This window comes from Schistocerca serialis, chromosome 5 (assembly GCF_023864345.2).
Source record: "Schistocerca serialis cubense isolate TAMUIC-IGC-003099 chromosome 5, iqSchSeri2.2, whole genome shotgun sequence".
NCBI classification, from domain to species: Eukaryota; Metazoa; Arthropoda; class Insecta; order Orthoptera; family Acrididae; genus Schistocerca; species Schistocerca serialis.
This window is the reverse complement of record NC_064642.1, coordinates 140,128,121-140,141,024: the sequence shown is the minus strand read 5'-3', so window position 1 is coordinate 140,141,024 and position 12,904 is coordinate 140,128,121. Positions and strand designations below refer to the sequence as shown.

General features: G+C 45.0%; 1 protein-coding gene across 2 annotated transcripts in view; it reads left to right on the top strand.

Annotated features, from left to right (window-relative positions):
• The window catches only part of LOC126481677 (juvenile hormone esterase-like), a 499,150-nt gene that overhangs the window by 181,422 nt on the left and 304,824 nt on the right, over window positions 1-12,904 (top strand). Inside the window, exon 4 of one of the 2 annotated variants that reach the window (XM_050105611.1) lies at window positions 6,241-6,385. In XM_050105611.1, the coding sequence (XP_049961568.1) occupies window positions 6,241-6,385 (145 nt within the window). Of the gene's footprint in view, window positions 1-6,237; window positions 6,386-12,904 lie in introns of both variants that reach the window. The other variant, XM_050105610.1, reaches the window with a different exon arrangement.

Here is a 12,904-nt window from a genome sequence, read left to right as displayed (position 1 = left end):
TAGTGAGCCGTGGCGGCCTAAATACATGCTGTCGTGAGGGCATTGGTGGTGTGTTGCTTTGGCGTGTGTCTCTGGCTGCTCTTGTGATAGGGGAACTTGATCCAGCGCCTACTAATCGTTCTTTGCACTTCATCTTTGCCGACCGGTATGATGTCGATAGCTTACGCCAGTACAAATAATGTCCGCTATTTCCCTTGTGGAATAAAAGGCCTCGATTGCTAGGTTGTGTCAGAGTATTTGTAAGAGAGAAATCAAGTTGTACTACACCACAAACATCACAATAACATATACTTTAAACGTGATCTTTAAGTAGGCCAAACATCATGGTATGGACTTAGGAGAAATGTCTGTGAAAATTAGCAGATATAACAAGACTATAGTACAATCATACAGTGTAAACGAAACAACTGACTGCAGATCAATGGGGCAACTAACGCTTACATCGATATTGCACAACAGTTTCCCAGCACACTGTTGAGCCTGTTATGATACGGAGCACCAAGGCAACAAAGGTGCTCACATCTGCAACCACATGTTTGTGATGCCTTTCTATTTCACAGTATTCCATCCCAGCAGTTGTAATTAATGTTAATTATTGGGTAGTCGTCTGTAGTGGGACAAGTAATGCATTGCTATGAACATATGCTTTGTAGGACCCATGGTCATAAGACATTTTTGTCTTTTTTTGATGCACAATATCATTCCCTGAAATACTGCATAGTCTTTTAAAGACCCTGTATATGTAAGCTTTTGCCACCAAATTCCACCTCTCCTAGGGTGCAGTGGAGTCGCTACCACTAGTGGTGTCCTCTCCCCTGCCACGCCATCTGCACAGGTACAGGCCAAGCCATTTTGAGAGCAGTCGACTTGCCCAATGTAGGATGACTCATCTCACCTCACAGCTACAAGCGGCCTGCCACGGCCCTTTTCTGGTCAGTGGCTCACCTGTTCGAAAGCATGTCAGAACAGCCTTCCACTGAGCAGGACACTAGAGTCAGAAATTGGGCGAGTACGAATGCAGTGTTGAGGGCTGCATACATTAGAAATCAAGGCGCCACTGTTACAACAGTGCCATACTGGTTTCCTTCCTTCCTGCTGCAGTTCCGCAGCTACGACATGTCTGAGAACGGTGGGGCTGCGGTTACTTCTTTCTGGTCGACTCATTTCCTGTTATTTAAGCGTGAAAGAGCTTAAAGTCATGACGTAACGTGAAAGTTTCCTCCATCTTGCTACTGATGTGCAGCACTGACAGGGCAAAATGGCCGACTCTCCACCCCTCAATGGTTCCTAACGAATCTGAGTGTTGTGAGACTGTGGAGGGTGCGAACTTACGAACTCACTCAGTTTTCTACACCCATATAGTCCTTCTCTCCTAGAGACTGCCGATTCGAGCCTCTGAGTGTTCGGAGGCAGTGAGTTCAGAGATTACGTCGTAGGACCCTCTAGCGAGTTTAAAGCGAATGCAAAGACCTCATTTCTGATCTCTATCGGCCAGTCCCTTGTCACTGGCGTTCAGAAGAGCTTGCTACGTCACACAACGCTCAAGGAAATGCAACGCATTGGCTACTTGAGCGGTTTTGTGCACCTCAGTCAGTTTGCAACAGAGACGCTCTGTAGCTCGGTACGGGCTTCTGTTGAAGTTTCGAGAACATACCTTCACCGAGGAGGCAAGCAGTATATTGCTCCCTGTTACGTATCTCTCGAGAAGAGACCATGAGGATAAAATCAGAGAGATTAGAGCCCACACAGAGGCATACCGACAATCTTTCTTTCCACGAACAATACGAGACTGGAATATAAGGGAGAACCGAAAAAAATGGCTCTGAGCATTATGGGACTTAACATCTGTGGTCATCAGTCCCCTAGAACTTAGAACTACTCAAACCTAACTAACCTAAGGACATCACACACATCCACGCCAGAGGCAGAATTCGAACCTGCGACCGTAGCGGTCACGCGGTTCCAGACTGAAGCGCCTAGAACCGCAGAGCCACACCGGCCGGCGGGAGAGCCGATAGAGGTACTCAAGGTACCCTGCGCCACACACCGTCAGGTGGCTTGCGGAGTATGGGTGTAAATGTAGATGTACATTTCTTGTATCCTATGTCAAAACAACTTCTAGTAGTTTAACCATTCCGCAAGAATTTCATGAACACATTTTCTAAACTTGATGAAACTCATTAGATAATAGATGGTCAAACATTCTGATCTTCATCGTGAATGTTTAAACGATGTAGCCCATTTTCATACCGTTCCATGGCTCGTAGTAATTTCTTCATAAATTTTGTTAGTCTGCCTAAGACTCTACATTGCTGTTTTGTCTTATAACACAACGAAAAAGAATCACCGCAGGTGTTTCGCAGTCGGCCGCATTTTCAATTAAATGAGAATTTTTAATAAGAGCGAACAAACGCAAACACGGACGAGTGCTTCCTTTGTGGTGTCTGTGGCTAGTCAACAAATTAAGGAACGTAGTGCACATGCGTTAATCTTCGAACACAGTTCTTCAGTAGCCAGATATAAAGTAAGTAAGTAGATATAGTACTTACATAAAAAAATATTACTTGTACTTTGTTAACCATTGTACTGAAGAGTGTGAGATTTTCTGCAAGTTCATTTTTGGAAAGACTGACATGTTTCTTTCACCTGTGCGTGTGTGCTTGTAGCTGCCGTGGAGTCACACTAGGTGCCTGTAAAGGCCACGGCCAGAATCGGAGCACTCTTTGTGGTGCGAAGCGCGCGAGACAAATTACGTGACGTATTTCTCCGCAGATCTATTGGCGGATGCAGATTAGTCTCCTACACTGCTACACTAGCTAATAAGTCTAAGTAAGTGTCGCTAGCTTTGCTTTGATCCGCGAGACTAGGTAAAACTCTTCAATATTACAAAGCCGATAATTTAAATTTTGTAGCTGCCTAACTAATGTCGAGAAGGATGCGAGATCTGTCTAGTCGAATGGGATTTGTACACACCTCAGACTTCGTACATCGAATCCCAGAAACTTTCGTTAACAGTCTCCACAAAAATAAAACAGAAACAGAGATATAATTTAATAGGTAAAGGACGCACATAACATCAGTATTTTAAATTTCCAAGGAAACAAATATAGTTCATTTGCATTAGCTAGATGTGACCAAGTTCTCTTGCAGCCAGTTACTGGATGTGCAGGCTCCTGTCTCCTGACCACGTCCATGCTCACAGAACTGTAAAACTTGTGTAGGTAACTGAAAATGACTCTAGCAGATTTCTATGCCCACTCAAAGGAATTCACTTGCAAACTCTTTTGAGCTTAATAAACTATCTGACCTAAAGTATCCAGTCACCTTGTAGTGGGCGAATCCCCTCTTCGCCTTTACAATGGATAGAACTCTGCTGCAAACACAATGAGATGTCTGAATGTCTGTGTAGCAGTGGGAGACCATTCTTTCTCTAGACCCTAAACCAGGAGTGAAGACGGCTTTGTCCTCCACTGGGTTCAGGTCGGGCTCTGGACAGGTCAGTCATTTGAGGAGTGTCGTTGTCCTTTTTTGTAGAAGGAGGTCGAAGTGAAAGTGACTGCAACTCTTGAATATCTGGCGGAATACTATGATAATAAAACGAACACAAACAGTCTCGACCTCAGAAAACCTTTATTTTGTGGATACCAGTTTTGGTCAGTTTTTGACCACCTTCAGACCTCATGCCATGATGAAGGCGGTGGCGGTGAAAGGAGCAGATGTTACAACTGCACGAACGTCAACTGCTCAGCTCAGTAACCACAAAAATAAAGGTTTCGTGCGATCCAGACTGCTTATGTTCATTTTAAAGTACTAAAAAGCCGCTGTTCTCCATGAGAAATATACTCAGAAATTACTATGACAGTAACCACCTAAAGCCTAACTCACCCAAAACGCAGATATGTGCATTTCACTTGAGAAATAGACAAGCTAGGAAAAACCTGGAAGTAACTTGGAGGGGAAAGCAACTACAACACTTGGACGCCCTCACTTACGTCAGAGTTAAGCTCGACCGCACACTTAGTTTCAAAGACCTACGAGAACATGAAGCTCAAAGGCTGTACTCGAAATAATATCATACGCAAGCTCACTGACAGCACATGGGGGAGTCAAACAAATGTTTTATGTAAGTCTGCTCTAGCTCTACGTTTCTCCAGGACAGAATATGCGTCGCTAGTCTGGCAGAACTTCGCACCCACCAGGCACGGTGACACCGCTGTTAACGAGACAGGCTGCATTATAACCGGTTGCCTAGACCAACTCCAATTGATGAAACATACCATCTTATTGGCCTAGCAGCCCCGGATATTGGAGGAAGAACAGTGGTAGAGGTTGAGAAGAAAAAACACGAAAACCATTCCAGGCATCTCACGTTTGGAAGCGAAGTCTTCCGAAGTAAGAGTGATTTCAGGTGTGCCGCAGGGGAGTGTCGTAGGACCGTTGCTATTCACAATATATGTAAATGAAAAAAAATGGTTCAAATGGCTCTGAGCACTATGGGACTTAACAGCTGTGGTCATCAGTCCCCTAGAACTCAGAACTACTTAAACCTAACTAACCTAAGGACATCACACACATCCATGCCCGAGGCAGGATTCGAACCTGCGACCGTAGCAGTCGCGCGGATCCCGACTGCGCGCCTAGAACCGCGAGACCACCGCGGCCGGCATATGTAAATGACCTTGTGGATAACATCGGAAGTTCACTGAGGCTTTTTGCGAATGATGCTGTAGTATATCGAGAGGTTATAACAATGGAAAACTGTACTGAAACGCAGGAGGATCTGCAACGAATTGACGCATGGTGCAGGGAATGGCAATTGAATCTCAGTGTAGACAAGTGTAATGTGCTGCGAATACATAGGAAGAAAGATCCTTTATCATTGACCTACAATATAACAGGTCAGCAAATGGAAGCAGTTAATTCCATAAATTATCTGGGAGTAGGCATTAGGAGTGATTTAAAATTGATTGACCGTATAAAGGTAATCGTCGGTAAAGAAGATGCCAGACTGAGATTCATTGGAAGAATTCTAAGGAAATGCAGTCCGAAAACAAAGGAAGTAGGTTACAGTACACTTGTCCGCCCACTGCTTGACTATTGCTCACCGGTGTGGGATCTGAACCAGATAGGGTTGATAGAAGAGATAGAGAAGATCCAACGGAGAGCAGCGGGCTTCGTTACAGGATCATTTAGTAATCGCGAAGCGTTGCGGAGATGATAGATAAATTCCAGTGGAAGACTCTGCAAGAGAGACGCTCAGTAGCTCGGTACGGGCTTTTGTTGAAGTTTCGAGAACAAACCTTCACCGATGAGTCAAGCAGTATATTTCTCCCTCCTACGTATATCTCGAGAAGAGACCATGATGATAAAATCAGAGAGATTAGAGCCCACACAGAGGCATACCGGCAATCTTTCTTTCCACGAACAATACGAGACTGGAATAGAAGGGAGAACCGATAGAGGTACTCAAGGTACCCTCCGCCACACACCGTCACGTGGCTTGCGGAGTATTGATGTAGATGTAGATGTACTAGCCGTGTAGGCCTCTACCACAAGCCGTTTAGGATGGTTAGAGAAAGACCGGCCGATCGTCTCTAGGCTGGCGTAAGCCTACTTCTGCCAGATATCTAGGAACGAACTTACGCAATAGGCCCACGAGAAGCACTCAGGTGTGGTCAGGAAACGATACGTTACAACGCAGGCATCAGGAATGGAATGATCACAGGGCATCTTTGACGGGAGGCCCCTATTCGGGAAGTTCGGCCGCCAAGTGCAAGTCTTATTTCATTTGACGCCACATAGGGAGACTTGCACGCCGGTGATGAGGATGAAATGATGATGAGGACAACGCAACACCCAGTCCCCGAGCCGGCCGGAGTGGCTGAGCGGTTCTAGGCGCTACAGTCTGGAACCGCGCGACCGCTGCGGTCGCAGTTTCGAATCCTGCCTCGGGCATGGATGTGTGTGATGTCCCTATGTTAGTTAGGTTTAAGTAGTTCTAAGTCCTAGGGGACTGATGACCTCAGAAGTTAAGTCCCATAGTGCTCAGAGCCATTTGAACCATTTTGAACCCAGTCCCCGAGCGGAGAAAATCTTCAACCCGGTCGGGAATCGAACCCACTCCCGCTTGCGTGGGAGGCGAGCACGTTACCACCCAGCTAAGCAGGCAGACCACCAGGAATGAAAACGTGACGTGTGTCATGTGTTTACTTACGACGGGTGTCGTGTGTTTGTCAGCAGGTGCAGCCGCTGCTGCCCGTGCTGGTGTACATCCACGGCGGCGGCTGGTTCTCGGGATCCTCCAGCCCACAGCTCGTGGGGCCGCAGCTGCTCATGGACCGCGACATCGTAGTCGTCACTCTCAACTACCGCCTGGGGCCGCTCGGTGAGTCATACCTACCTGTCACCAGGACCATTCCTGCCGCTGGGCAATATTGGGAGGGCGCGTAGCAACGACCCTACTTGTCACTCGTGCCACGCGTCGAAACCTAATGCAGCCTGTTCAGCTCAAGAGCCTGTTTACGGGAAAAGGCGGGTGGGGGGGGGGGGGGGGGGAGCAAAGGGCGTAAAAACCAAATCAAACAGCGAACAGCGGAAACATGGGCAAATGAGGAGAAAAAACGAAAAAGAGGAAAAATTAAAATATGGAATTGTTTTCCAAAGCATATGTAACAGTTACTTAATAAGTCTTTACTTACCTTAAGTTTTTACTTACCTTAACATAACTGGATGCTGAAAAATATGAGAGTAATTCCTCATTCTCAAAAATTTCAATTAGAACAGAAACTAAATAACACCATGTTTATCCGGATGACCTAGTCTGATGCATCGACATATCTCCCATCAGTATAGCCTAATTTCTAAATTCGAGGAAAAATTCATTCGCACCAGGAAATAGTCGCACACCTTTATTAGTCCATTTTCTTGCAGTTAAACAAAATAAGTAATTGATGCCAAATTTGGTTTCACTTATATATACGCTATGTGATCAAAAGTATCCGGACGTCTACAAAACAAATGTTTTTCATATTATGTGCATTGCGCTGCCACCTATAGCCAGGTACCCCATATCAGCCACCTCAGTAGCCAATAGACACAGTGAGTGAGCAGAATGGGGCGCTCCGTAGAACTCACGGATTTTGAACGTGATCAGGTGATTGGGTGTCACTAGCGTCATACATCTGTACGCGGGGTTTCCACACTCATAAACACCCCAAGGTCCACCGTTTCCGATGTGATAGTTAACTGAAAGCATGAAGAGAAATGTACAGCATAAAAGCGTACAGGCTGACCTCGTCTGTTGACTGACAGAGACTGCCGACAGTTGAAGAGGGTCGTAATGTGCAATAGGCAGACATATATCCAGACCATCGCACAGGAATCCCAAACTGCATCAGGATCCACTGCAAGCACTATGACAGTGAGGAGGGAGGTGAGAAAACTTCGATTTCATAGTCGAGTGGCTGCTCGTAAGCCACACATCACACCGGTAAATGCCAAACGATACCTCGCTTGGTGTAAGGTCCCTAAACATAAGACGATTGAACGGTGGAAAAACGTTGTGTGGAGTAACGAATCACGGTGCACAACGTGTCAATCCGATGGCAGGATGTGGGTATGGCGAATGCCCAGTGAACGTCATCTGCCAGTGTGTGTACTGCAAAAAGTAAAATTAGGAGGAGGTGGTGTTATGGTGTGGTCGTGTTTTTCATGAAGGGTGCTTGCACCCCTTGTTTTGCGTGGCACTATCACAGCACAGCCTTACATTGATATTTTAAGCACCTTCTTGCTTCCCACTGTTGAACAGCAATTCGAGGATGGCGATTGCATCTTTCAACACGACCGAGCACCTGTTCATAATGCACAACCTGTGGCGGAGTGGTTACACGACAATGACATCCCTGTAATGGACTGGCCTGTACAGAGTCCTGACCTGAATCCTATAGGACACCTTTGGGATGTTTTGGGACGCCGACTTCGTGTCAGGCCTCACCGACCAATATCGATACCGAGCTTCAGTGCAGCACTCCGAGAAGAGTGGGCTGCCATTCCCCAAGAAACCTTCCAGCACCTGATTGAACGTATGCCTGCGAAAGTGGAAGCTGTCATCAAGGCTAAGGGTGGGCCAACACCATGTTGAATTGCAGCATTACCGACAGAGGGCACCACGAACTTGTGAGTCATACTCAGCCAGGTGTCCGGATACTTTTGATCTCACAGTGTATATTCAGTTCAGTTCTAATTTAAAACGTTCACCACATTCTTCTTATTTCAGTTACTTGTTTCTGTATGAGAAATCGGTTGGAAATTTTCCTCATGTCAGCACGTTGTAGGTGTCGCCACCGGCGCCAACCTTGTGTGAATGCTCTGAAAAGCTAATCATTTGCATATCACAGCATCTTCTTCCTGTCGGTTAAATTTCACGTCTGTAGCACGCCATCTTCGTGGTGTTGCAATTTTAATGGCCAGTAGTGTACTTCCTCCACCGCTGTTCCTGTTTCTGATAACTTCAAACAGTCGAATTACAGATAGAATTACACATTTTACAGCGGAGTGGACACTGTTTTTAAATTTGTGGGCAGATTGTAACTGTGTTGTACCAGGTCGCAATATCAGAACCTTGCTCTCTCTGAGCTGAGCTATGGCGGAAGGTGAGTAGTGGAGGGTGCCTATATAGCTCACTGTAAGTGCAGTAGAACCGTATTAATGGATAAACTGCGTTCTGGGATGTAACAAGGTGGAGGGGAGTGTGTGGAACGTAGAAACGTGAGGGAAGGTGGATCGCAGGATTGTGGTCATGCACTTCCCTTCTTCATAGGGCTGTAAACTGAAGAGCAAGCAGGAGCGTTACTATTCATTCTGCCCCACTACCTCACAAGGTGTAACTGAAGGGTGTTTCACAAATTTATGCCTAGCCTTCCACAGCTTACCTTTTGAATCACTGATAAGACAGTGCACAGACATTCCCAGCTGTGTTTATTTTTCGCAGAGTGCGTTACAACTACATGAAATGCAGGAATGTGTTAGTAATAAGACTAATGCAAGCAATGCATATGGGCGGAATCTATGTAAATCTCTGCACACTATTCTGCACTGCTAGAGGGGAAATTGATGCTGTGTCATCCTGTACGAAAGCTGTCATGTTCTTCCAGGAAAGACAACTTCTCACCACAAGCGCTGCTCGATTTTCAGTATGCAGACAGATTATACTTCACCAGCATTTTTTGTCCAGTTCTCTTATGTAAGTAGGAAAAGTAACTTCACTGACCTAAGTTAGTACTCATTTGCAGTTGTTAAGTGCACTATTATGTAAAAAAGAGCTCAACAGTTGGAGTTTTCAACTGTCCGTTACACTTAAGAGCCTGTCCCAAGTATACCATGCTATTGATATGTATTCGACAGTGTCGGCTTCATTGTCTCCACTGTCACAACAGGAGAGGTATAAAATGCATCAACACGGGTTCAGCTCTCCCAACATCAAGTGAGGCCCAGAGGCTTAAAACGGCTCCCTCTGCAATAGAAGTAAGTGACCTACACTATGTGATCAAAATTATCCTGACACCTGGCTGAATATGACTTAGAACTTCGTGGCGATCTCCATCGGTAATGCTGGAATTCAATATGGTGTTGGCCCACCCTTAGTCTTTATGACAGCTTCCACTCTCGCAGGCATATGTTCAGTCAGGTGCTGGAAGGTTTCTTGGGGAATGGCAGCCCATTCTTCATGGAGTGGAGCCCTGAAGAGAGGTATCGATGTCGGTCGGTGAGGCCTGACACGAAGTCGGAGTTCCAAAACAACCCAAAGGTGTTCTATAGGATTCAGGTAAGGACTCTGTGCAGGCCAGTCCATTACAGGGATGTTGTTGTCGTGTAACCACTCCGCCACAGAGGTGCTCGATCGTGTTGAAAGATGCAATCGCCATCCCAGAATTGCTCTTCAACAGTGGGATGCAAGAAGGTGCTTAAGACATCAATGTAGGCCTGTGCTCTGATAGTGCCACGCAAAACAACAAGGGGTGCAAGTCCCCTCCATGATAAACACGACCACACCATAACACTAACGCCTCCGAATTTTACTGTTGGCACTACATACGCTGGCAGATGACGTTCACGAGGCATTCACCATACCCACACCCTGCCATCGGATCGCCACATTGTGCACCGTGATTCGTCACTCCACACAACGTTTTTCAGTTGTTCAAACGTCCAATGTTTACGCTCCTTACACCAAGCGAGGCGCCGTTTGGCATTTACCGGCGTGATGTGTGGCTTACGAGCAGCCGCTCAACCATGAAATCCAAATTTTCTCACCTCCCTTCTCACTGTCATAGTACTTGCAGTGGATCGTGATGCAGTTTGGAATTCCTGTGTGACGTCCTGGATAGAAGTCTGCCTATTACACATTACGACCCTCTTCAACTGTCGGCGGTCTCTGTCAGTCAGCCGACAAGGTCGACCTGTACGCTTTTGTGCTGTACGTGTCCCTTCACGTTTCCACTTTTTTATCACATCGGGAACAGTGGACCTAGGGATCTTTAGCAGTGTGAAAATCTCGCTTACAGAAGTATGACTCAAGTGAAACCCAATCACGTGACCACGTTCGAAGTCAGTGAGTTCTGCAGAGCGCCCCATTCTGCTCTCTCACGATGGCTAATGACTAGTTAGGGGGCTGATAATAAAGTACCTGGCAGTAGGTGGCAGCACAATGCACCTAATATGAAAAACGTTTGTTTTTGGAGGTGTACGGATACTTTTGATCACATAGTGTAGGTGATGCGGAACTTCAGATATTATAACGTAAGTCAAGCAATGCATTACAGCATATTGCTGCTCTAGACCTAAACATGTTAAGTACCAGTCCATCGGACATATTTTCAATCACCCTGCAAGATAAACTGTGGATGTATGGTGAGTGGCTCCACTCAGTCCAGCCCATTGCACAATTGCCAACAGTTCCTGAACGGAAGGGATATATGCAGTCTACCAGTAACACAGCTAATGGTAAGAAAAGTGCAGTAACGTTCTGGTCATTCATTAATTCACCATAAAGTGACTCCAATACAGTTTAATGGCTTTACAATAAGCTATCAATGATGAACAGCAGGAAGGTACCACATTTATCAATGCAATCCCTTTCCCTCCAACACTACATAGGTCACTAACAACATCACACTTACACTTTTCAGCCATTGCTCATAGTAAGGTATTTTACATAAAAGCTCACTTAACAACTGTAAATAAGTACTCACTCAATAAAGTTGCTTATGGGCCTTCCCGTTAACACTATACCAAAATTTGCGACTACACGAATTTTTCCCCATATTTCCTCTTAAATGACTGGACTACAAGCGGCCGATAGATTAGCTCTTCATGCGAGGGTCGAGCTTTGTGTGTAACAGCTCATATCATCTCGTGTTAGAGATATCTGACCAAATTCCATTTTGGAGCAGATGAAAATTTGGTTTATTTTTAGGATAGCATAATGGGGTCATCTAACTTCAGGAAAAAAAGGAAGTTTCTCGTGTGTCGAAAAATGGTAACATCATCAGGAAATAAATTTTCGTAAATTTTTTAATATACCATTTTAAAACACAGTGCAACCCTTCTCGAACAAACTGATGCTATTTCCGTCTTCGTACACTGAACAGTTTGTCAATTTGGGCAAGTCCAGTGCTGTGTAAGATGACCGGTGGCAACTCTGCTACGCGCCTCCATCTGCTCCTGCACAAGTGTCGAGTCTAGAGTAATTATAAACAGTATACTTGATATTCGAGCCCTGTCTTCTCACAGCGTGACATGAGTGAATAATATCCTTGTTTAGTCTGGAACGCTTTGTCCAAAGATATGTCACCTCCAATCAAAGATCGGACTAGTACGTATAGCATACCTGTTATTTCTTTGTTTTAGAAATAGAAGTTCCACGGCTGTAATGTTTTTATTTTATTTACATTTCGTTTTTTACTGCTATTTTCAGGGTCGCTGCGCTGTGTGTGTGTGTGTGTGTGTGGGACGTCTATTTCTCTGTTAAGAAATATATTGCCGTAGTTCATCATTTATTCATTTAGGAAGTCATCAAACTTCCTCTTACGGAGCGTAATCTATAATTCCTCTAATAATTCCAGATACTTTCCATCATGTTCAATTTATATAAGTGTTAAATATATATGTTGATATTAGCGGCATAGCGCATACTAGTACACCTCTACATGTTCGTCAGCCAACCAAATGTGAATAACATGACACTGAGGGCAGATATCAAGTGACCATGGCCTTGGAGGCAGCAGGTGGAGGAAGGAGTGTTGAAAACTGGAAGAACTGCGAAGTACTCTCCCACTTACCGACATCAGGTAAGTCTTGCCTAATAGTAACACTAGAGCTACCTCACTCAACAGCTGGAAAAAATGAAATGCCGACACTGCTCTCAGATTGCAGTTGTGGACTTGTTAGGCACCGACGGAATATGGTAGCGCAGATCATGTATTCTAGTTAGTTTGTTACTTTCTTGTTCCATGTATCACTTATACAAGGAACCGTAATGATGTGGAAGGAACGAGTCTTTATTTAAAACGAGCTGAAGGATATTGTACAAAGAGAGGGCAATATTCAAAAAAGTTGATGTACTTTGTAAATATTCATTCGTTTAATTTCCTTAAATAGATTTGTTCCAAAATTGAAATTATTTCAAAGTGTATTGACCTTTCAAGCGTGTTACAGTAGAAAAGGACGTAACAGTGAATTTCGGGCTGTCAGGTACGGGGATAAAGATTATCTTAACAAAAGCTCAGAACATCGCGGTTACAAAAGAGCTGCTACTGCATTAGGCATTTCTCGATTAGTGTAAGCCAGATATCGATATTTATGTATGTTTGCAGGTGGGGATATTCAGCCTCCAAATAGTTGTTAA